Below are 24,635 nucleotides of genomic sequence, written 5' to 3' on the forward strand. Positions count from 1 at the left end.
TGTGTTAGAGCTTTTGGGGTGGGGTCCCAATCAGTGAGCACAGAGACACATGTTTGTAACTTTAGATATTACTGCTCCCACAGGCTGCATAGCCGGAGGCTGCCATAGTCTGTGTTAAGATTCAAAGTGTTCTGATTATAAGTGTAAATACAATTTGATAACTAAGTCGGAGTTACGCTGCAGTTAAACTGGAGGAAAACGAAACTCAAAACCAGAACACTTTCTGAACAACAAGAAGCAACATACTTATGTGAATGAACAAAATCAACATCTTCTGCTGTATCCAGGCAACTACTTACTGCACTCACTGCTCTGACACTGCAAGTGCTCCCCTGTCTGTGTGCTGCTTGGACACTGCAAGTGCTCCCCTGTCTGTGTGCTGCTCTGACACTGCAAGTGCTCCCCTGTCTGTGTACTGCTCTGACACTGCAAGTGCTCCCCTGTCTGTGTACTGCTCGGACACTGCAAGTGCTCCCCTGTCTGTGTACTGCTCTGACACTGCAAGTGCTCCCCTGTCTGTGTGCTGCTCTGACACCGCAAGTGCTCCCCTTTCTGTGTACTGCTCTGACACTGCAAGTGCTCCCCTGTCTGTGTACTGCTCTGACACTGCAAGTGCTCCCCTGTCTGTGTACTGCTCTGACACTGCAAGTGCTCCCCTGTCTGTGTACTGCTCGGACACTGCAAGTGCTCCCCTGTCTGTGTACTGCTCTGACACTGCAAGTGCTCCCCTGTCTGTGTACTGCTCTTGTTGATTGATCTTTGTTGATCAGAACACTTTGGACTGGATCAGCTCGGGTACATTGTAATTTTGTCCTCATTCATTTTGTATTGCCTTTTCCAATTGTGTCACATCTATCCACATTAATCATTTGTTTATAAAATAATTCCTGCACCCACTACTCACATACCTCTCCTTTATATATCACTTTTGGAGCTGCGCTCATACATTAGCAGCACTGTTCTTTACATGTATTTTTGATCATTTAACAACTTTAATCCACACTGACTCTATATCTCACTGTCTCTACATCACACAGCCTCCACATTACACTGTCTCTATATCACACTGACTCTATATCTCACAGCCTCCACTCCAGTTTACATCTCAATTATTACCTTGTCCACAGCATGAACACCCTTACTTCACACAACCCCCATATTCTATGTCCACATAATCCTCTACTTTATCCGTCCCTCTCTTCCCCCTCCTGTTTCCTCCACTTGCTGTTCTTCCTTTTTTTCTCTCATCAGTCTGCTTCCAACCCTCTGCTTCTTTCCCCCACTTCTCCTATACCTCCACTCTCAACCACCTCCCTCCATGGTCTTGTTACCCCACTACTAAGCCCCATTCCCTCCTCGTTCTGTCTGTCACCTCCAGGGCTGCCAAGAGAAATTCTGGGCCCGGGTACTGCAACATCCTGTGGGACCACATCATGTATGGCTGCACCCTTTTGTGAGTGGGTCTAGCATGTGAGATGCACCCACTCACAGGAGCATGGCATAGCACCCAGCAGCTGGAACTAAAGTAGTCACTACTGTATTAGGATGGCGGGACAGTCCCATAATAGCTGCATTTCTTGTCAGGCTGTATATAGATGCTAAAATGTAACACACAAATTAAAGTGCTTCTACTTTACTTTGTACATCTCTCATGTAAATAACACAAACAATCTATTTTCTATCATAGAGATAGATGTATGAAGGACTTAATTTTTACATAACATCAGGTCGTCTTATACACACACATTCCGCAGCTCATATCCTAACCCACTGCTCCATGCTCCTTCTTCACTATCTACCCCTCTGTGTCGCCCCTGTCTGTCTGCCCTTCCCCTTTAGAATGTAAGCTCTCACGAGCAGGGCCCTCATCCTCACGTGCTTCTCCTCCCCCTACTTATAGTATAATTTACTCCTAACTCCCTACAATGGCACCTACCACCTGGTTGCTCATGTCCTGCTGCTTGTGTTTTGCAGCTGAGTTTATAACCTTGTCCTGCATTGTTTTGTATTACTATTAACTGTTTTTCTTGTGTGCTCATTTATGTACTGTGTAAGGCGCTGCGGAACCTTTGTGGCGCCATATAAATAAAGGATAATAATAATAATAATAGGTGTGGTATGCCAGGGTCATGTTGTTGCCAATTGTCTAGTTGTTCAAAAACCTATGCAACGTGATGCGGTCTTTGAACGTCGCAGAATGTATTTCTTTGCCAGGTTAGCCTGTACTGTTACACATTCAACTGAGCCAGAAAAACAAATATGTGACGTTGTTATGGGAGGTAACTGGGTAAAGGCATTGTTGGACTCAGGAAGTGTAATCACCCAGGTAAAAGATGGGTTGGTAAATGCTTTAAAGGACCAGCGAACCACTGTTGGTGTAACTTGCATACATGGTGACAATCGTTATAATACTGCTGAAGTGAATCTTGAGACCTCTTGTGGTTCAGCTATGGTTAATTTGGGAATGGTCCCTTCCTTAGTACATAATGTTATAATAGGGAGAGACTTTCCCCATTTTTTTAAATTGTGGAAGTCCTGTGTGGTCACAGAGACGAACAGTATAGAGCCAGTAGACCATCCTGGTGTTATGCTGGCTGCGGGTGTGACCCCGGAACCCTCAGACCCCTGCCCTGTTGCTAGTATTGCTGGGGAAGTGGTAGATGATGAGGAACAAAGTGAGGTACCTCCTCCCAGAGGAGGCAGAGGTGATAGGGCAGAAAGCATGCCTCCCCTTGTAGTGAGAAGGGATCTGTTTGCTCCTGAACAGTTAAAGGACTCCACCCTGATAAGAGCCAGAGAAAATGTGAATGGTGTTAATGGGAACCAGTTAGGCCCAGATAGCAGGCTTACATTTCCACACATGGCCCTTAACAATGAGCTCTTTTACCAAGTGACAAAAAGGGGTGAGGATGTGGTAGAACAGCTTGTTTTTCCCCAGACATAGGAGAACTGTGTTGGACCTAGCTTATGGTCATATCACCGCAGGACACCTAGGGGCTGAAAAGACCACTGAGAGGGTTTTGCAGCTGTTCTTTTGGCCTGGGACGTATAAAGATGTCTGAATTCTATTATTCCTGCCCTGAGTGCCAGTATCATGCACCTAGACCCCATTTCAAGAGTCCTCTAGTGTCCATGCCTGTTATAGATGTCCCATTTGAACGGATAGCCATGGATTTGGTTGGGCCTTTGTTAAAGTCTACTCGGGGACATCAGTATATCCTCGTAATAGTGGACTATGCTACTCTATATCCTGAGGCAATCCCTTTAGCTATATCCTTGGTTGGCATATTGCGCAGAGAGCTGGTGCATGTTTTCAGCAGAGTGTGAATACCAAAAGAAATTTTAACTGACCAAGGTATGTCTAGAATTATGAAGGAGTTGTGCAAATTGTTTAAAGTTACTCACTTGAGAACCTCCGTTTACCATCCTCAAACAGATGGATTGGTCGAGAGAGTCAACAAAACTTTAAAAAGTATGCCAAAAAAGGTTATTGACAAGGATGGGAAAAAACTGGGACTATTTGTTACCATATTTGATGTCTGTTAGAGAAGCACCTCAGTCTTCCACAGGATTCTCTCCTTTTCATCTGTTGTATGGAAGATATCCCAGAGGGTTGCTAGATGTTGCCATGGAGACATGGGAAGGACAACCCGCATCCTATAGAAGTGTCATTGAACATGTCTCTCAGATGCAAGATAGGATTGCAGCCATGGAGCCCATTGTCAAAGAACATATGGAGAATGCCCAACAAGCCCAACAGAGTGTATAACCGGAATGCCCGGGTACGTACATTTTCCCCTGGGGACAGAGTGCTTGTTTTGATACCCACAGTGGAAAGCAAGTTTTTGGCTAAATGGCAAGGCCCGTATAAAATCAGGGAGAAAGTGGGTGAGGTTAACTATAAAGTATACCAACCAGGCAAGTTTACCATGTTACCCTTATCATACCCTGGAAAGATAGGTTAGCTCTGTTAGCTGAACCATGCCCACCAGTAGTGTCAGTCCCTTTGGTTCCAGAAGTAAAAGTGTCCAAAACCCTGTCAGCCACTTTAAGGCTAAGGAGTTGCTTATTAGGAACAGAGATTTGTTTTCAGCACTGCCCGGCCGAACGGCCGTAATAAAGCATAATATCATTACAGAGCCAGGAGTTAAGGTCCATCTAAAGTCATATAGAATTCCTGAAGCACAGCGTGAGGCTGTCTATAAAGAGGTTAAGTATATGCTAGAGCTTGGTGTCATCGAGAAGTCTAATAGTGAGTGGTCCAGTCCCATAGTTCTGATTCTGAAGCCTGATGGCAGCCTATGCTTCTGTAATGATTTTCTTAAGTTACATGGAGTTTCCAAATTTGATGCGTACCCATGCCACGTGCGGATGAGTTGATAGAGAGGCTAGGGACAGCCAGATATCTCACCACACTGGAACTGACAAAGGGTTATTAGCAAATACCATTAACTGATAGGGCGAAAGAATAAACAGCCTTTTCTGTACCAGAAGGGCTATTCCAGTATAGGATATTGCCTTTTGGGTTGCATGGGGCCCCAGCAACCTTCCAATGTACAATGGATAGACTTTTGAAACCCCACAGACCGTATGCATCAGCCTATCTGGATGATGTGGTAATCCACAGTCCAGAGGCGGAATCTCACTTAGTCAGAGTACAGGCAGTACTGGACTCAATTAGGAAGGCCGGCCTAACAGCCAACCCTAAGAAATATTGCCTTGCAATGGAAGAGGTTCAATACTTGGGGTACACCATAGGGAGAGGCTTGACTAAGCCCCAGGCAAACATAATTGAAGCCATACAAAACTGTCCCCGTCCCGTAAACAAAAAACAAGTTAGAGCTTTTTTAGGGATCACTGGGTACTACAGACTGTTTATCTTAAATGTTGCCACCACAGCAGTGCCACTAACAGACTTTACAAAAGGGAAACAGTCTAACTTGGTGAAATGGGGCCGTGAGGCTGAAGAAGCATTTCAGGCATTGATAGTGTCTTTGTGTACACGGCCGGCGTTGATAACACCAGACTTTTCTCAAGAGTTTGTGGTTCAGATGGATGCCTCAGAGGTAGGCGTAGGAGCAGTGTTGTCCCAAAGTAGGAATGGGGAGGAACACCCCATTGTTTATCTGAGCAGAAAACTCAATGACCATGAAAAAAGGTTACGCTGTTGTTGAACTCTTGGGCAGACTGTTTAAGCTCATAACAGATCATGCCCCATTAAAATGGATGTCAGTAAAGCGAGGCCAAAATGTCAGGGTAACAAGATGGTTTTTAGCTTTGCAGGAATTTACATTTACTGTGGAACATAGGCCTTGGTCCCAACTGGCTAATGCTGATGCGTTATCCAGCATCTTTTGTTTGGGGGCTGCAAGTGTTCCGCCCCCTAGGTCGAAACAGGGGAGGGGGATATTTGTCCTAGATTCCTGTCCTATGTCTTTTGAAACCTCAGGAAGATGTTTGTGTTAGGAGCTTTTTGCATTATTAACTTCACAGGAGGCTAAATAGGGTTTTCAGCTGTGTGACTGTTTTTAGTGCTGTGAGGCTGATCATTACAGGGAGACACTGCCTGGGGAAAGGACAGTCTTTTGTGTCTCTGTGTGACTGTTAGTGCTGTGAGGCTGATCATTACAGGGAGACACTGCCTGGGGAAAGGACAGTCTTTTGTGTCTCTGTGTGACTGTTAGTGCTGTGAGGCTGATCATTATAGGGAGACACTGCATGGGGAAAGGACAGACTTTCATGTCTCTGTGTGGCTGTTTTTAGTGCTGTGAGGCTGATCATTACAGGGAGACACTGCCTGGGGAAAGGACAGACTTTTGTGTCTCTGTGAGAGAATCAGGTTGATGGAAGCAGGTAAACTAAACCTGAAAAGACCTTCTTATACTTTGTTTATTAGTGAGCTAGGATCACTTCTGTATAGCTAGTGCCAGGCAGCAAGGTGTTTATTTCTGTTTGTTTGTTTGCCTAATAAACCTGGCGGAGGGCAGTTGCACCAGAGCAGTGGGATTTGTGTGACTTCTCAGCTGCTGCGCAGTGCCATCTACCCCAGGAGATGGCACCAGTTCCGCGACCTTGCTACTATATATAAGTATACACAGATACAGTTATTCTGGAAGAAAGAACCTTTTCATAGACTTTTGTGTGTGTGCTGCACCTGGAACATCTCTTGGAGGCACCAGCAATAGCCCACAAACACATTCACATCCTGGACTAATGCTGGTTTCTTCAAAACACAAAAATTAAACTTACCTGTTGCTCCGAGCACACACAGTCAGGTGCATAAATATTGGGACATTGACAGAATTTTCATATTTTGGCCTCTAGTCACCACCACAATGGCTTTGAAATGAAACAAACAAGATGTGATTTACCTGCAGACTTTCAGATTTAATTTGAGGGTAATTACATCCAAATCAGGTGAACGGTGTAGGAATTACAATGGTTTCTATATGTGTCTCCCACTTTTTAAGGGGCCAAAAGTAATGGGACAAACTAAACAATCCTAAATCTAACTTTCACTTTTTAACACATTGTTGCAAATCCTTTGCAGGCAATTACAGCCTGAAGTCTGGAACGCATAGACATCACCAGATGCTGGGTTTCATCCCTGGTGATGCTCTGCCAGGCCTCTACTGCAAATGTCTTCAGTTCCTGCTTGTTCTTGGGGCATTTTCCCTTCAGTTTTGTCTTCATCAAGTGAAATGCATGCTCAATCCGATTCAGGTCAGGGGATGGACTTGGCCATTGTATAACATTCCACCTTTTAGCCTTAAAAAACTCTTTGGTTGCTTTTGCAGTATGCTTCGGGTCACTGTCCATCTGCACTGTGAAGCGCCGTCCAATGAGTTCTGAAGCATTTGACTGAATATGAGCATATAATATTGCCCGAAACACTTCAGAATTCATTCTGCTGCTTTTGTCAGCAGTCACATCATCAATAAATACAAGGGAACCAGTTCCATTGGCAGCCATACATGCCCACGCCATGACACTACCACCACCATGCTTCACTGATGAGGTGGTATGTTTTGGATCATGAGCAGTTCCTTTCCTTCTCCATACTCTTCTCTTCCCATCACTCTGGTACAAGTTGATCTTTGTCTCATCTGTCCATAGGATGTTGTTCCAGTACTGTAATGGCTTTTTTAGATGTTGTTTGGCAAACTCTAACCTGGTCTTCCTGTTTTTGTGGCTCACCAATGGTTTACATCTTGTGGTGAACCCTCTATATTCACTCTTGTGAAGTCTTCTCTTGATTGTTGACTTTGACACATATACATCTACCTCCTGGAGATTGTTCTTGATTTGGCCAACTATTGTGAAGGGGTTTTTCTTCACCAGGGAAATAATTCTTCTGTCATCCACCACAGTTGTTTTCCGTGGTCTTCTGGGTCTTTTGGTGATGCTGAGCTCTCCGGTGCATTCTTTCTTTTTGAGAATGTTCCAAACAGTTGATTTGGCCACACCTAATGTTTTTGCCATCTCTCTGATGGGTTTGTTTTGATTTTTCAGCCTAATGATGGCTTGCTTCACTGATAGTGACAGCTCTTTGGATCTCATATTGAGAGTTGACAGCAACTGATTCCAAATGCAAATGTCACACCTAGAATCAACTCCAGACCTTTTACCTGCTTAATTGATAATGAAATAACGAGGGAATAGCCCACACCTGTCCATGAAATAGCTTTTGAGTTGATAGTCCCATTACTTTCGGCCCCTTAAAAAGTGGGAGGCACATATAGAAACTGCTGTAATTCCTACACCGTTCATCCGATTTGGATGTAATTACCCTCAAATTAAATCTGAAATTCTGCAGTTAAAGCACATCTTGTTTGTTTCATTTCAAAGCCATTGTGGTGGTGACTAGGGGCCAAAATATGAAAATTCTGTCAATGTCCCAATATTTATGCACCTGACTGTACATAGCGTCTCACATGCAGATATACCCGCAGTCACACACAGAATATAGACATGCTGCAGCCGCTATGACACTAACGTAGCATTACACATACACCCGCAGTCACACACAGAATATTGGCATGCTGCAGCGGCTGTGACACTGTAACGTAACATTACACATACAGATACACCCGCAGTCACACACACAGAATATAGACATGCTGCAGCCGCTGTGACACTGTAACGTAACATTACACATACACTCGCAGTCACACACAGAATATAGGCATGCTGCAGCCGCTGTGACACTGTAACGTAACATTACACATACACTCGCAGTCACACACACAGAATATAGACATGCTGCAGCCGCTGTGACACTGTAACGTAACATTACACATACAGATACACCCGCAGTCACACACACAGTGTCACAGCGGCTGCAGCATGTCTATATTCTGTAACGTAGCATTACACATACAGATACACCGGCAGTCACACACAGAATATAGGTATGCTGCAGCCGCTGTGACACTGTAACGTAGCATTACACATACACCCGCAGTCACACACACAGAATATAGACATGCTGCAGCCGCTGTGACACTGTAACGTAGCATTACACATACACCCGCAGTCACACACAGAATATTGGCATGCTGCAGCCGCTGTGGCACTGTAACGTAGCATTACACCCGCAGTCACACACAGAATATAGACATGCTGCAGCCGCTGTGACACTGTAACGTAACATTACACATACACTCGCAGTCACACACAGAATATAGGCATGCTGCAGCCGCTGTGACACTGTAACGTAACATTACACATACAGATACACCCGCAGTCACACACACAGAATATAGACATGCTGCAGCCGCTGTGACACTGTAACGTAACATTACACATACACTCGCAGTCACACACAGAATATAGGCATGCTGCAGCCGCTGTGACACTGTAACGTAACATTACACATACAGATACACCCGCAGTCACACACACAGAATATAGACATGCTGCAGCCGCTGTGACACTGTAACGTAGCATTACACATACAGATACACCGGCAGTCACACACAGAATATAGGTATGCTGCAGCCGCTGTGACACTGTAACGTAGCATTACACATACACCCGCAGTCACACACACAGAATATAGACATGCTGCAGCCGCTGTGACACTGTAACGTAGCATTACAGATACACCCGCAGTCACACACAGAATATAGGCATGCTGCAGCCGCTATGACACTAACGTAGCATTACACATACACCCGCAGTCACACACAGAATATTGGCATGCTGCAGCCGCTGTGGCACTGTAACGTAGCATTACACCCGCAGTCACACACAGAATATAGACATGCTGCAGCCGCTGTGACACTGTAACGTAACATTACACATACACTCGCAGTCACACACAGAATATAGGCATGCTGCAGCCGCTGTGACACTGTAACGTAGCATTACACATACAGATACACCCGCAGTCACACACAGAATATAGGCATGCCGCAGCCGCTGTGACACTGTAACGTAACATTACACATACAGATACACCGCAGTCACACACAAAATATAGGCATGCTGTAAATCATTTTAACAAGCAGTAGCTGTTTGAGCGTCCTGTTTACATCGCTGTGTGAATAAGACACATATGAAATTAAAAAGTTGCACGAAAGTCGCTAAGCGATACCTAATCCCACGACAACATGGTGCAGAAGAAGGGCTGTTTAATGCGAATGGAGAATAGAAGTATGTGGACTCATCTGCATGAAAATATTGATCTCAGGACAAACAAAATTAAAATGCAAATCATTGTAATTAATCGTTTGAGCTCATTATCTTCCTCCATGTCGGAAGCGCTCATTGTTGTTTTGCCTATGGAAGGACGCGCTTTATGTGGACTCATACCGTCTAATTTCACTTTTGACTACGGACAGAAGAATACTTGCTAAACTCTTGGCTATCCAGCTAAATACAGTTATTACCCAAATAATCCACCTCGACCAGACAGGATTTACGCCCGGCAAGTCAACTGCGCAAACCTGAGACGGTTGTTTATACATCTTCAGTCCTCCCATTCCACCAATGATGGGGCAATGGTGGATTTGGAGGTTTCTTCAGGAGAACAGTGGTAACAGAATGTAATACAGAGAAACTGGTAATGTCACCAGCGATGGCGGTAGCCATAGCGGTGATATCTGCGGTACTTCTTCCTCAGAGGAACATGTGCTGCGCGTCTCTGCTGTACCTCTTCCTCAGAGGAACATGTGCTGTGCGTCTCTCGGGTACTTCTTCCTCAGAGGAACATGTGCTGCGCGTCTCTGGGGGTACTTTTTCCTCAGAGGAACATGTGCTGCGCTTCTCTGCTGTACCTCTTCCTCAGAGGAACATGTGCTGCGCGTCTCTGCGGTACCTCTTCCTCAGAGGAACATGTGCTGCGCGTCTCTGCTGTACCTCTTCCTCAGAGGAACATGTGCTGCGCGTGTCTGCTGTACCTCTTCCTCAGAGGAACATGTGCTGTGCGTCTCTCGGGTACTTCTTCCTCAGAGGAACATGTGCTGCGCGTCTCTGGGGTACTTCTTCCTCAGAGGAACAAGTGCTGCGCGTCTCTGGGGTACTTCTTCCTCAGAGGAACATGTGCTGCACGTCTCTGGGGTACTTCTTCCTCAGAGGAACATGTGCTGCACGTCTCTGCTGTACCTCTTCCTCAGAGGAACATGTGCTGCGCGTCTCTGCGGTACCTCTTCCTCAGAGGAACATGTGCTGCACGTCTCTGGGGTACTTCTTCCTCAGAGGAACATGTGCTGCGCGTCTCTGCTGTACCTCTTCCTCAGAGGAACATGTGCTGCGCGTGTCTGCTGTACCTCTTCCTCAGAGGAACATGTGCTGTGCGTCTCTCGGGTACTTCTTCCTCAGAGGAACATGTGCTGCGCGTCTCTGGGGTACTTCTTCCTCAGAGGAACAAGTGCTGCGCGTCTCTGCTGTACCTCTTCCTCAGAGGAACATGTGCTGCACATCTCTGGGGTACTTCTTCCTCAGAGGAACATGTGCTGCACATCTCTGGGGTACTTCTTCCTCAGAGGAACATGTGCTGCACATCTCTGGGGTACTTCTTCCTCAGAGGAACATATGCTGCACATCTCTGGGGGTACCTCTTCCTCAGAGGAACATGTGCTGCGCGTCTCTGCCATACATCAGACAGTGGTATCAGCGGTAGTGTCACAGTATCCACCTGGAGCAAACAAGGGGTTGCTGGGCATTGTAGTGTGCCTGTGCAGAATGCACCATCAGGCTGCTTACTCGCTGTGGGGGCCAATGAAGTGCTTGGACACCTAAGCAATGGTGGCACAGCGCATGTCCTCAGCCCGTGTGTCAGGTATTTGCACCCAGGGCACCAATGGAGGAAGACATGAGGCAGAGACCTCCAGGAGAGCCACCTCGGGTCCTAATACCCCCCAGCTCTAGGCACTGACGTGATGGAGACAGTGCAGCGGGAGGATTTATAGTACATACTCCGTTGTTTTAGCTTTGGTTCTAATTTTATACATTGGATTTATCTTGTATATTCTGCTCCAGTGGTTTATAATTAATGGTTTTACTTCAGTTGGTTGCCCTGGGGCGAGGTACTTAGCGGGGCTGTGCTCTGTGCCCTGCATTACTCGTGCTTACAGAGAACCCCTGGCATGTTTTATTCATACACATCCTTGTAAACGTGGCCTCCCCCGTGGTAAGGTCGGTGATGCCATCACATTATACGCGGATGACATGTCTGTGTCTGGTGGAGGCGGGTGACTCTCTCCAAAACCTGCTTTATACTGAGAGCAAACAAATCAGTGTTTTCTCCCTCCGTGGTCAGTGCCCGGCGGCGACTGTGCCAGCTCACTCTTTACAACGGACTGACTTTATTACACTTATAGTATTCTCACTATTACAGGACAGTCAGTGATCACATTATTACACTTATAGTATTCTCACCTCTCTTCTTACTATTACAGGACAGTACTCACATTATTACACTTATAGTATTCTCACCTCTTCTTACTATTACAGGACAGTACTCACATTATTACACTTATAGTATTCTCACCTCTCTTCTTACTATTACAGGACAGTACTCACATTATTACACTTATAGTATTCTCACCTCTTCTTACTATTACAGGACAGTCAGTACTCACATTATTACACTTATAGTATTCTCACCTCTTCTTACTATTACAGGACAGTCAGTACTCACATTATTACACTTATAGTATTCTCACCTCTTCTTACTATTACAGGACAGTCAGTGATCACATTATTACACTTATAGTATTCTCACCTCTTCTTACTATTACAGGACAGTCAGTGATCACATTATTACACTTATAGTATTCTCACCTCTTCTTACTATTACAGGACAGTACTCACATTATTACACTTATAGTATTCTCACCTCTTCTTACTATTACAGGACAGTACTCACATTATTACACTTATAGTATTCTCACCTGTCTTCCTGTTGTTTCAGGATAATTCATATGGTTTGGTAATTGAGAACTTCTTGGTCCAATATTCTGTGTCACAGCTGCTTGCACATAATCCTGGGGACATTAATTGACAATATTATGAGCTTACTGAAGACCGCTAAAAATGTAATAAAGTACAGTAGTGTGAGTAGTATAGGTGTGAGGGTGTATTAGTGTGAGTAGTATAGGTGGGAGTAGGGGAGGTGTGAGGGTGTACCAGTGTGAGTAGTATAGGTGGGAGTAGGGGAGGTGTGAGGGTGTACCAGTGTGAGTAGTATAGGTGGGAGTAGGGGAGGTGTGAGGGTGTACCAGTGTGAGTAGTATAGGTGGGAGTAGGGGAGGTGTGAGGGTGTACCAGTGTGAGTAGTATAGGTGGGAGTAGGGGAGGTGTGAGGGTGTACCAGTGTGAGTAGTATAGGTGGGAGTAGGGGAGGTGTGAGGGTGTACCAGTGGGAGTAGTATAGGTGGGAGTAGGGTAGGTGTGAGGGTGTACCAGTGGGAGTAGTATAGGTGGGAGTAGGGGAGGTGTGAGGGTGTACCAGTGGGAGTAGTATAGGTAGGAGTAGGGGAGGTGTGAGGGTGTATTAGTGTGAGTAGTATAGGTGGGAGTAGTATAGGTGTGAGGGTGTATTAGTGTGAGTAGTATAGGTGGGAGTAGGGTAGGTGTGAGGGTGTACCAGTGGGAGTAGTATAGGTGGGAGTAGGGTAGGTGTGAGGGTGTACCAGTGTGACCGGGTTATGTAAAACCTTTCCTTGTTCTAAAAATACATGGAGACAAAATGCGTAGGGTTTCCTTTGTGTTTTAAGTTCCAGCACAGGACTTTGTATTTCCACAACCAGGACCGGCTCAGCAGAGGACAAAATGAGTAGGGGGTACCCTTTATTTTCCATAACCAGCAACGAACTCTTTCTAGCTGGAGAATAATGCCACAGCCAGGGGAACCCTTTCACCAGGTCCCTCGGCCAAAGTATTAAACCTGACTGCTAGTCAGCCCAGGCGGGGATCTCTGGGGAGATTGGGACCCCCCCAATAATGGTGTCACCCTCTTCAGGGCACCCCACACCTGGCTGATTGCCGGGGATAGCCCCGACACTCCTAGCCGGCGGGTGCCGTGTTGATTACGTACAGTGTAGTAAAATAAATAGACAAAGTAATATTGTCTTGTTGTAGAACTACAGGTCCCAGCAAGCCTCCCCTGCATACTGGTACTTGGAGAACCACAAGTACCAGTATGCAGGGTATTAGAGACAAGCTGTTACCTGTAGTTCTACTGCAAAAGAAATATAAAAAAAAATTACAACTCACACTGTGACAGTATAAATTTATTTAAACACACTCACACACACACTCACATACACACTCACATACACACACACTCACATACACACACACTCACATACACACACACTCACATACACACACACTCACATACACACACACTCACATACACACACACTCACATACACACACACTCACATACACACACACTCACATACACACACACTCACATACACACACACTCACACACACACACTCACATACACACTCACATACACACACACTCACATACACACACACTCAACTAGTATGGGCGAGTAATGGGAATGTGTCAGTGGAGAGAGAGAGGCTAGGTCCTTAGTACTGGTGAGATGGGAATGTGTCAGTGGAGAGAGAGAGGCTAGGTCCTTAGTACTGGTGAGATGGGAATGTGTCAGTGGAGAGAGAGAGGCTAGGTCCTTAGTACTGGTGAGATGGGAATGTGTCAGTGGAGAGAGAGAGGCTAGGTCCTTAGTACTGGTGAGATGGGAATGTGTCAGTGGAGAGAGAGAGGCTAGGTCCTTAGTACTGGTGAGATGGGAATGTGTCAGTGGAGAGAGAGAGGCTAGGTCCTTAGTACTGGTGAGATGGGAATGTGTCAGTGGAGAGAGAGAGGCTAGGTCCTTAGTACTGGTGAGATGGGAATGTGTCAGTGGAGAGAGAGAGGCTAGGTCCTTAGTACTGGTGAGATGGGAATGTGTCAGTGGAGAGAGAGAGGCTAGGTCCTTAGTACTGGTGAGATGGGAATGTGTCAGTGGAGAGAGAGAGGCTAGGTCCTTAGTACTGGTGAGATGGGAATGTGTCAGTGGAGAGAGAGAGGCTAGGTCCTTAGTACTGGTGAGATGGGAATGTGTCAGTGGAGAGAGAGAGGCTAGATCCTTAGTACTGGTGAGATGGGAATGTGTCAGTGGAGAGAGAGAGGCTAGGTCCTTAGTACTGGTGAGATGGGAATGTGTCAGTGGAGAGAGAGAGGCTAGGTCCTTAGTACTGGTGAGATGGGAATGTGTCAGTGGAGAGAGAGAGGCTAGGTCCTTAGTACTGGTGAGATGGGAATGTGTCAGTGGAGAGAGAGAGGCTAGGTCCTTAGTACTGGTGAGATGGGAATGTGTCAGTGGAGAGAGAGAGGCTAGGTCCTTAGTACTGGTGAGATGGGAATGTGTCAGTGGAGAGAGAGAGGCTAGGTCCTTAGTACTGGTGAGATGGGAATGTGTCAGTGGAGAGAGAGAGGCTAGATCCTTAGTACTGGTGAGATGGGTGAGTGATGGGAATGTGTCAGTGGAGAGAGAGAGAGGCTAGGTCCTTAGTACTGGTGAGATGGGAATGTGTCAGTGGAGAGAGAGAGGCTAGGTCCTTAGTACTGGTGAGATGGGAATGTGTCAGTGGAGAGAGAGAGGCTAGGTCCTTAGTACTGGTGAGATGGGTCAGTGATGGGAATGTGTCAGTGGAGAGAGAGAGGCTAGGTCCTTAGTACTGGTGAGATGGGTCAGTGATGGGAATGTGTCAGTGGAGAGAGAGAGGCTAGATCCTTAGTACTGGTGAGATGGGTGAGTGATGGGAATGTGTCAGTGGAGAGAGAGAGGCTAGGTCCTTAGTACTGGTGAGATGGGAATGTGTCAGTGGAGAGAGAGAGGCTAGATCCTTAGTACTGGTGAGATGGGTGAGTGATGGGAATGTGTCAGTGGAGAGAGAGAGAGGCTAGGTCCTTAGTACTGGTGAGATGGGAATGTGTCAGTGGAGAGAGAGAGGCTAGGTCCTTAGTACTGGTGAGATGGGAATGTGTCAGTGGAGAGAGAGAGGCTAGGTCCTTAGTACTGGTGAGATGGGTCAGTGATGGGAATGTGTCAGTGGAGAGAGAGAGGCTAGGTCCTTAGTACTGGTGAGATGGGTCAGTGATGGGAATGTGTCAGTGGAGAGAGAGAGGCTAGATCCTTAGTACTGGTGAGATGGGTGAGTGATGGGAATGTGTCAGTGGAGAGAGAGAGAGGCTAGGTCCTTAGTACTGGTGAGATGGGAATGTGTCAGTGGAGAGAGAGAGGCTAGGTCCTTAGTACTGGTGAGATGGGTGAGTGATGGGAATGTGTCAGTGGAGAGAGAGAGGCTAGATCCTTAGTACTGGTGAGATGGGTGAGTGATGGGAATGTGTCAGTGGAGAGAGAGAGAGGCTAGGTCCTTAGTACTGGTGAGATGGGAATGTGTCAGTGGAGAGAGAGAGGCTAGGTCCTTAGTACTGGTGAGATGGGTCAGTGATGGGAATGTGTCAGTGGAGAGAGAGAGGCTAGATCCTTAGTACTGGTGAGATGGGTGAGTGATGGGAATGTGTCAGTGGAGAGAGAGAGGCTAGATCCTTAGTACTGGTGAGATGGGTCAGTGATGGGAATGTGTCAGTGGAGAGAGAGAGAGGCTAGGTCCTTAGTACTGGTGAGATGGGAATGTGTCAGTGGAGAGAGAGAGGCTAGGTCCTTAGTACTGGTGAGATGGGTGAGTGATGGGAATGTGTCAGTGGAGAGAGAGAGAGGCTAGGTCCTTAGTACTGGTGAGATGGGTCAGTGATGGGAATGTGTCAGTGGAGAGAGAGAGGCTAGGTCCTTAGTACTGGTGAGATGGGTCAGTGATGGGAATGTGTCAGTGGAGAGAGAGAGGCTAGATCCTTAGTACTGGTGAGATGGGTGAGTGATGGGAATGTGTCAGTGGAGAGAGAGAGGCTAGATCCTTAGTACTGGTGAGATGGGTCAGTGATGGGAATGTGTCAGTGGAGAGAGAGAGAGGCTAGGTCCTTAGTACTGGTGAGATGGGAATGTGTCAGTGGAGAGAGAGAGGCTAGGTCCTTAGTACTGGTGAGATGGGTGAGTGATGGGAATGTGTCAGTGGAGAGAGAGAGAGGCTAGGTCCTTAGTACTGGTGAGATGGGAATGTGTCAGTGGAGAGAGAGAGGCTAGGTCCTTAGTACTGGTGAGATGGGTCAGTGATGGGAATGTGTCAGTGGAGAGAGAGAGGCTAGATCCTTCGTACTGGTGAGATGGGTGAGTGATGGGAATGGATCAGTGGAGAGAGAGAGGCTAGGTCCTTAGTACTGGTGAGATGGGAATGTGTCAGTGGAGAGAGAGAGGCTAGGTCCTTAGTACTGGTGAGATGGGAATGTGTCAGTGGAGAGAGGCTAGGTCCTTAGTACTGGTGAGATGGGCGAGTGATGGGAATGTGTCAGTGGAGAGAGGCTAGGTCCTTAGTACTGGTGAGATGGGAATGTGTCAGTGGAGAGAGAGAGGCTAGGTCCTTAGTACTGGTGAGATGGGTCAGTGATGGGAATGTGTCAGTGGAGAGAGAGAGGCTAGATCCTTAGTACTGGTGAGATGGGTGAGTGATGGGAATGTGTCAGTGGAGAGAGAGAGAGGCTAGGTCCTTAGTACTGGTGAGATGGGAATGTGTCAGTGGAGAGAGAGAGGCTAGGTCCTTAGTACTGGTGAGATGGGTGAGTGATGGGAATGTGTCAGTGGAGAGAGAGAGAGGCTAGGTCCTTAGTACTGGTGAGATGGGAATGTGTCAGTGGAGAGAGAGAGGCTAGATCCTTAGTACTGGTGAGATGGGTGAGTGATGGGAATGTGTCAGTGGAGAGAGAGAGAGGCTAGGTCCTTAGTACTGGTGAGATGGGAATGTGTCAGTGGAGAGAGAGAGGCTAGGTCCTTAGTACTTGTGAGATGGGTCAGTGATGGGAATGTGTCAGTGGAGAGAGAGAGGCTAGGTCCTTAGTACTGGTGAGATGGGAATGTGTCAGTGGAGAGAGGCTAGGTCCTTAGTACTGGTGAGATGGGTGAGTGATGGGAATGGATAAATGGAGAGAGAGAGGCTAGGTCCTTAGTACTGGTGAGATGGGAATGTGTCAGTGGAGAGAGAGGCTAGGTCCTTAGTACTGGTGAGATGGGTGAGTGATGGGAATGTGTCAGTGGAGAGAGGCTAGGTCCTTAGTACTGGTGAGATGGGAATGTGTCAGTGGAGAGAGGCTAGGTCCTTAGTACTGGTGAGATGGGTGAGTGATGGGAATGGATAAATGGAGAGAGAGAGGCTAGGTCCTTAGTACTGGTGAGATGGGAATGTGTCAGTGGAGAGAGAGGCTAGGTCCTTAGTACTGGTGAGATGGGTGAGTGATGGGAATGTGTCAGTGGAGAGAGGCTAGGTCCTTAGTACTGGTGAGATGGGAATGTGTCAGTGGAGAGAGGCTAGGTCCTTAGTACTGGTGAGATGGGTGAGTGATGGGAATGGATAAATGGAGAGAGAGAGGCTAGGTCCTTAGTACTGGTGAGATGGGAATGTGTCAGTGGAGAGAGAGGCTAGGTCCTTAGTACTGGTGAGATGGGTGAGTGATGGGAATGTGTCAGTGGAGAGAGGCTAGGTCCTTAGTACTGGTGAGATGGGAATGTGTCAGTGGAGAGAGGCTAGGTCCTTAGTACTGGTGAGATGGGTGAGTGATGGGAATGGATAAATGGAGAGAGAGAGGCTAGGTCCTTAGTACTGGTGAGATGGGAATGTGTCAGTGGAGAGAGAGGCTAGGTCCTTAGTACTGGTGAGATGGGTCAGTGATGGGAATGTGTCAGTGGAGAGAGAGAGGCTAGATCCTTAGTACTGGTGAGATGGGTGAGTGATGGGAATGTGTCAGTGGAGAGAGGCTAGGTCCTTAGTACTGGTGAGATGGGAATGTGTCAGTGGAGAGAGGCTAGGTCCTTAGTACTGGTGAGATGGGTGAGTGATGGGAATGGATAAATGGAGAGAGAGAGGCTAGGTCCTTAGTACTGGTGAGATGGGAATGTGTCAGTGGAGAGAGAGGCTAGGTCCTTAGTACTGGTGAGATGGGTGAGTGATGGGAATGTGTCAGTGGAGAGAGGCTAGGTCCTTAGTACTGGTGAGATGGGAATGTGTCAGTGGAGAGAGGCTAGGTCCTTAGTACTGGTGAGATGGGTGAGTGATGGGAATGGATAAATGGAGAGAGAGAGGCTAGGTCCTTAGTACTGGTGAGATGGGAATGTGTCAGTGGAGAGAGAGGCTAGGTCCTTAGTACTGGTGAGATGGGTCAGTGATGGGAATGTGTCAGTGGAGAGAGAGAGGCTAGATCCTTAGTACTGGTGAGATGGGTGAGTGATGGGAATGTGTCAGTGGAGAGAGAGAGAGGCTAGGTCCTTAGTACTGGTGAGATGGGAATGTGTCAGTGGAGAGAGGCTAGGTCCTTAGTACTGGTGAGATGGGAATGTGTCAGTGGAGAGAGACTAGGTCCTTAGTACTGGTGAGATGGGTGAGTGATGGGAATGTGTCAGTGGAGAGAGAGGTTGACATGCGATGAGCGTACAATGAAGGAGAGGGCACTGGGAAGTTGGGAGGGGATCCCGTGATTGTGTTGGTGTACTCATGATTGTGTTAGTAACGTAAGACTGGCAGTGTTAGGATTTGAGGAACAATTGGTTGAAGGAGGAACAGACACCCAATGAGAATACTCCTGGTGTGGCCACGTTTCTGTGTCAGATACACATACAGATGCAGGAAATACGTGGCACAGCAGAACACATGATCCTGCTGACATTGGGGGTGATGCCTCTGTCTGGAGCGTATTTTGTAGGATTTTGCACAGTGAATGCTCTGAATGTACCTATCTGATCTACGCTGTTACTGAGCAGGCGGAAGTGGGTAACAGGGCGTTCTCAGTGAGGGCATGCTGATGGAGGTGCAGGCTATGCACAGTTGGATACAAGTGTATATGTTTCCTGGCGTATCTTCTGCATCTAGTATAGGAATGAATACTAGTGGTAAAGCCAGCATATTATTATTACTATTATTATCATCATCATCATCATTTATTTATATGGCGCCACAAGTGTTCCCGCAGCGCCTTACATAGTACATAGACAAATAAGGAACCAGTGACTTACAATACAGGACATGGATAAACATTGCTCTATTAGCGACCTTTACACCCACATAAGCAGCCGAGTGTTAGTTGCCCTAGTGGGGAGTAAGAGAAATTAAATTACAGTAGGGAGAAGCACAAGAGGGTAGAGGGCCCTGCTGGAAAGAGCTTACACTCTATAAGGGAGGGGCAGACATACAGGAGTGACACAGAGGGGGTGGGCAGGGAGGAAGGAAGATGTAGCAGCAAGTTAGGAGCAGGACACAACCTTAATACATCTCTGCATACAGGCAAATACGCACATTGTATTCTGTGATTGCAACATACTCCAAATGTATAGTCAGACCCACTTACCTCCCAACCTTCCCCCCAGATGGGAGAAATCTGTCCTGGAACAGAGCTCTTACATCAGGACTGTGCTGCCTAAATGGAGACAGCTGGAAAGAAAGGTGTAATATGCTGGCCCCATGCAATGCGGCTCATCATACTCAGTCATACTCTATGAGCTCACGGCTTGTTACTTACTATCAATTGCAATGTCCATCGGCTCAGCCAGGCCTCACAGGTTTTCTTCAGAGTCTTTCTGCTGTTTTCTGTCTGCCCCCAATTGTCCCAGGAACAGCATTTCTTGCCAATAAATCCATGGGGGTCTTGAACGCCAAATTCTTCAAAGAGGGCAAGAAACTTTTCCCTGTGGGTACAGGACAGAGCTGGGTATTAGAGAAAAGCTGGCATGGAGTGTGGTGCTCTGCGCTCCGATATCTGAGCCATATGTGCAGAGCCGTAACTAGACATTGTGGTGCCCTGTGCCAGAAAGAGCATTGGTGCCCCCCTCATTTTTCAAAGGGACATAATGCACCCAAAAAAGGGCCATGGCCTCATGGGGAAGGGCCAGGGAAGAGATAGGAGAGGCCAGGAGATGCTGGGGATAAATAGGGACATAATATAGTGCACCTGAGAGAGGGCCATGGCCTCATGGGGAAGGACCAGAGAAGAGATAGGGGAGGCCAGGAGATGCTGGGGATAAATAGGGACATAATATAGTGCTCCTGAGAGAGGGCCATGGCCTCATGGGGAAGGGCCGGGGAAGAGATAGGGGAGGCCAGGAGATGCTGGGGATAAATAGGGACATAATATAGTGCTCCTGAGAGAGGGCCATGGCCTCATGGGGAAGGGCCGGGGAAGAGATAGGGGAGGCCAGGAGATGCTGGGGATAAATAGGGACATAATATAGTGCTCCTGAGAGAGGGCCACGGCCTCATGGGGAAGGACCAGAGAAGAGATAGGAGAGGCCAGGAGATGCTGGGATAAATAGGGACATAATATAGTGCTCCTGAGAGAGGGCCACGGCCTCATGGGGAAGGACCAGAGAAGAGATAGGAGAGGCCATGAGATGCTGGGGATAAATAGGGACATAATGTAGTGCACCAGAGAGAGGGCCACGGCCTCATGGGGAAGGGCCGGGGAAGAGATAGGGGAGGCCAGGAGATGCTGGGGATAAATAGGGACATAATATAGTGCACCAGAGAGAGGGCCATGGCCTCATGGGGAAGGGCCGGGGAAGAGATAGGGGAGGCCAGGAGATGCTGGGGATGAAATAAGAGGAATCTACAAGTGAGAATGATAATAAACAGAAATTTGACAGCCACAAACAGCACCCCCTGACATGTGGTGCCCTGTGCGATGGCACCGGCCGCACCTCCCTAGCTACGACCCTGCATATGTGTGTATAAGGAATTGCTATACATCTATAGGTCCCTTCCTGGCCACTTGGTAATATATGTACAGTTGGGTTAGTAGCTGAGTAGGCGCCAATAAGATCTTTGCATAAGGGTGTATAAGGGTGTATAAGGGTGTAGCGCTGTGGGTCAGATATAGGGGTCAGGGTAGATATCAGAATAAAAGTTACCCCTGTATGTGCCAAAGCCTCTAATTAAAGGAAGAGAAGAAAGCGATGGGTATATGATGAATGGGGAGGTAGGAGACTAGGTACAGATACAAGTGCAATGATATAATATTACGTCATATAACAGCAATATAAATAAATGACATTAGAAAAAATTAATGATTAAAATTCAAAGGAAATAACAGATATATGGGGGAGATGTATTAACGGCAAAATGCGGTAAAACCCCCGAAAATGCCGTTTTCAGGGGATTTACCGCATTCCCCGTATGTATTAAGCAGCAGAAAGCAGCGCTTCGCATCGCTAGGTAACTCCACCTTCAGGAGGCGTTACCCAATAGAAGCCTATGGGCTTCTTAGCGCAACGCTCGGGGCCGGGAGGGATCCGATCGGATCCCGCCCATGAGCCCCCGCAGCCCGCGCCCTTCTGCGCATGCGCAGAAGGACTTCTGGGTGTTCAACCCGGAAGTCCCTCTGCCCAGGCGCATCCCAAAGGACAGCTCTCATCGAGAGGACTGTCCTTTGCGAAATCCTTGGTACATACCGCGGTAATGAACCGCGGTATGTACTCGAAGTCGGGGGGGATATACCGCAACGACGATGTCACCGTTAATACATCTCCCCCTATATGAGATGTTATATGAGAATGAGATGGTACATGAGAGGAATGTGGGGGTTATGTATGTACTAATGATACACAGAGCGCAGCACTGATCATCTCCTCATACCATACCAGACGTATAGCTATGTATAATACAGTCTGCTATCAGTAATACACAGGAAATAACTGATATATAGAAACCGTTGTAATTCCTACACCGTTCACCTGATATGGATGTAATTACCCTCAAATTAAATCTGAAAGTCTGCAGGTAAATCACTAATAGCCTAATCACTGTATATATATATATACACAGTGATTAGGCTAAGTAACCAGTGATAATAGCCTAATCACTGTGTATATATATACATAGCACATAACATAAGTAACCAGTGATAATAGCCTAATCACTGTATATATATACATAGCACATAACATAAGTAACCAGTGATAATAGCCTAATCACTGTGTATATATATATATACATAGCACATAACATAAGTAACCAGTGATAATAGCCTAATCACTGTATATATATACATAGCACATAACATAAGTAACCAGTGATAATAGCCTAATCACTGTGTATATATATACATAGCACATAACATAAGTAACCAGTGATAATAGCCTAATCACTGTATATATATATATATACATAGCACATAACATAAGTAACCAGTGATAATAGCCTAATCACTGTGTATATATATATACATAGCACATAACATAAGTAACCAGTGATAATAGCCTAATCACTGTATATATATACATAGCACATAACATAAGTAACCAGTGATAATAGCCTAATCACTGTATATATATACATACATAGCACATAACATAAGTAACCAGTGATAATAGCCTAATCACTGTATATATATATATATACATAGCACATAACATAAGTAACCAGTGATAATAGCCTAATCACTGTGTATATATATATACATAGCACATAACATAAGTAACCAGTGATAATAGCCTAATCACTGTGTATATATATATACATAGCACATAACATAAGTAACCAGTGATAATAGCCTAATCACTGTATATATATACATAGCACATAACATAAGTAACCAGTGATAATAGCCTAATCACTGTATATATATATACATAGCACATAACATAAGTAACCAGTGATAATAGCCTAATCACTGTGTATATATATATATACATAGCACATAACATAAGTAACCAGTGATAATAGCCTAATCACTGTATATATATATATACATAGCACATAACATAAGTAACCAGTGATAATAGCCTAATCACTGTGTATATATATACATAGCACATAACATAAGTAACCAGTGATAATAGCCTAATCACTGTATATATATACATACATAGCACATAACATAAGTAACCAGTGATAATAGCCTAATCACTGTGTATATATATATATACATAGCACATAACATAAGTAACCAGTGATAATAGCCTAATCACTGTGTATATATATACATAGCACATAACATAAGTAACCAGTGATAATAGCCTAATCACTGTATATATATATATATATACATAGCACATAACATAAGTAACCAGTGATAATAGCCTAATCACTGTATATATATATACATAGCACATAACATAAGTAACCAGTGATAATAGCCTAATCACTGTATATATATATACATAGCACATAACATAAGTAACCAGTGATAATAGCCTAATCACTGTATATATATATAGCACATAACATAAGTAACCAGTGATAATAGCCTAATCACTGTATATATATACATAGCACATAACATAAGTAACCAGTGATAATAGCCTAATCACTGTATATATATATATACATAGCACATAACATAAGTAACCAGTGATAATAGCCTAATCACTGTATATATATACATAGCACATAACATAAGTAACCAGTGATAATAGCCTAATCACTGTATATATATATATACATAGCACATAACATAAGTAACCAGTGATAATAGCCTAATCACTCTCGGTTAAATGGGGCCTTTAGTTTTGAATAACATCTTAAAAAGAAACTCGCAGTGCTTACAAAGTATCAGCATTGATATATTATTGCTAATAATTGCATATTGCAAACGGGGATCTGCTTAATATTGATGTTCGATACTTCCACGCTGCATGATGCACATTAATGAGCTAACAAAACATTAACTACAAAATCAGAATAATTACTAAGCCAGTAAGAAAAGGAGGCCTGTATACATACAGCAACATGATGGATAGATCCGTGCACACCTACCTGTAGGAAGGCTCCACCAGTACACAAGTCACCAGCAGCTCCAATACCAGCTCTGAGCTCCACCCCGACAGATCAGTCATGAAGCGCAGTAAGGACCAGAGGAACTCGCAATCTTCATAAGCCTGGAATAGGGACAGATGTTCAGCCCACAAATCTCTCTCCTCTCCCCCTCTCTTCTCTCATCCCCCTCACATCCCTCCCCCTCCATCTCTCCCCCTCTCTTCTCTCATCCCCCTCACATCCCTCCCCCTCCATCTCTC

At 45.8% G+C, this 24,635-nt stretch overlaps 1 protein-coding gene across 1 annotated transcript in view; it reads right to left on the reverse strand.

The window, feature by feature from the left end:
• The window catches only part of WDR97 (WD repeat domain 97), a gene marked incomplete at its 5' end in the record, with an annotated part of 527,575 nt that overhangs the window by 42,960 nt on the left and 459,980 nt on the right, over nucleotides 1–24,635 (reverse strand). Inside the window, 3 exons of the mRNA XM_088460925.1 lie at nucleotides 12,399–12,491; nucleotides 20,147–20,312; nucleotides 24,376–24,497. Of these exons, the coding sequence (XP_088317051.1) occupies nucleotides 12,399–12,491; nucleotides 20,147–20,312; nucleotides 24,376–24,497 (381 nt within the window). The remainder of the gene's footprint in view (nucleotides 1–12,398; nucleotides 12,492–20,146; nucleotides 20,313–24,375; nucleotides 24,498–24,635) is intronic.

Source organism: Taudactylus pleione, unplaced genomic scaffold (assembly GCF_031769625.1).
Source record: "Taudactylus pleione unplaced genomic scaffold, aTauple2 ptg000991l, whole genome shotgun sequence".
Classification (NCBI taxonomy): Eukaryota; Metazoa; Chordata; class Amphibia; order Anura; family Myobatrachidae; genus Taudactylus; species Taudactylus pleione.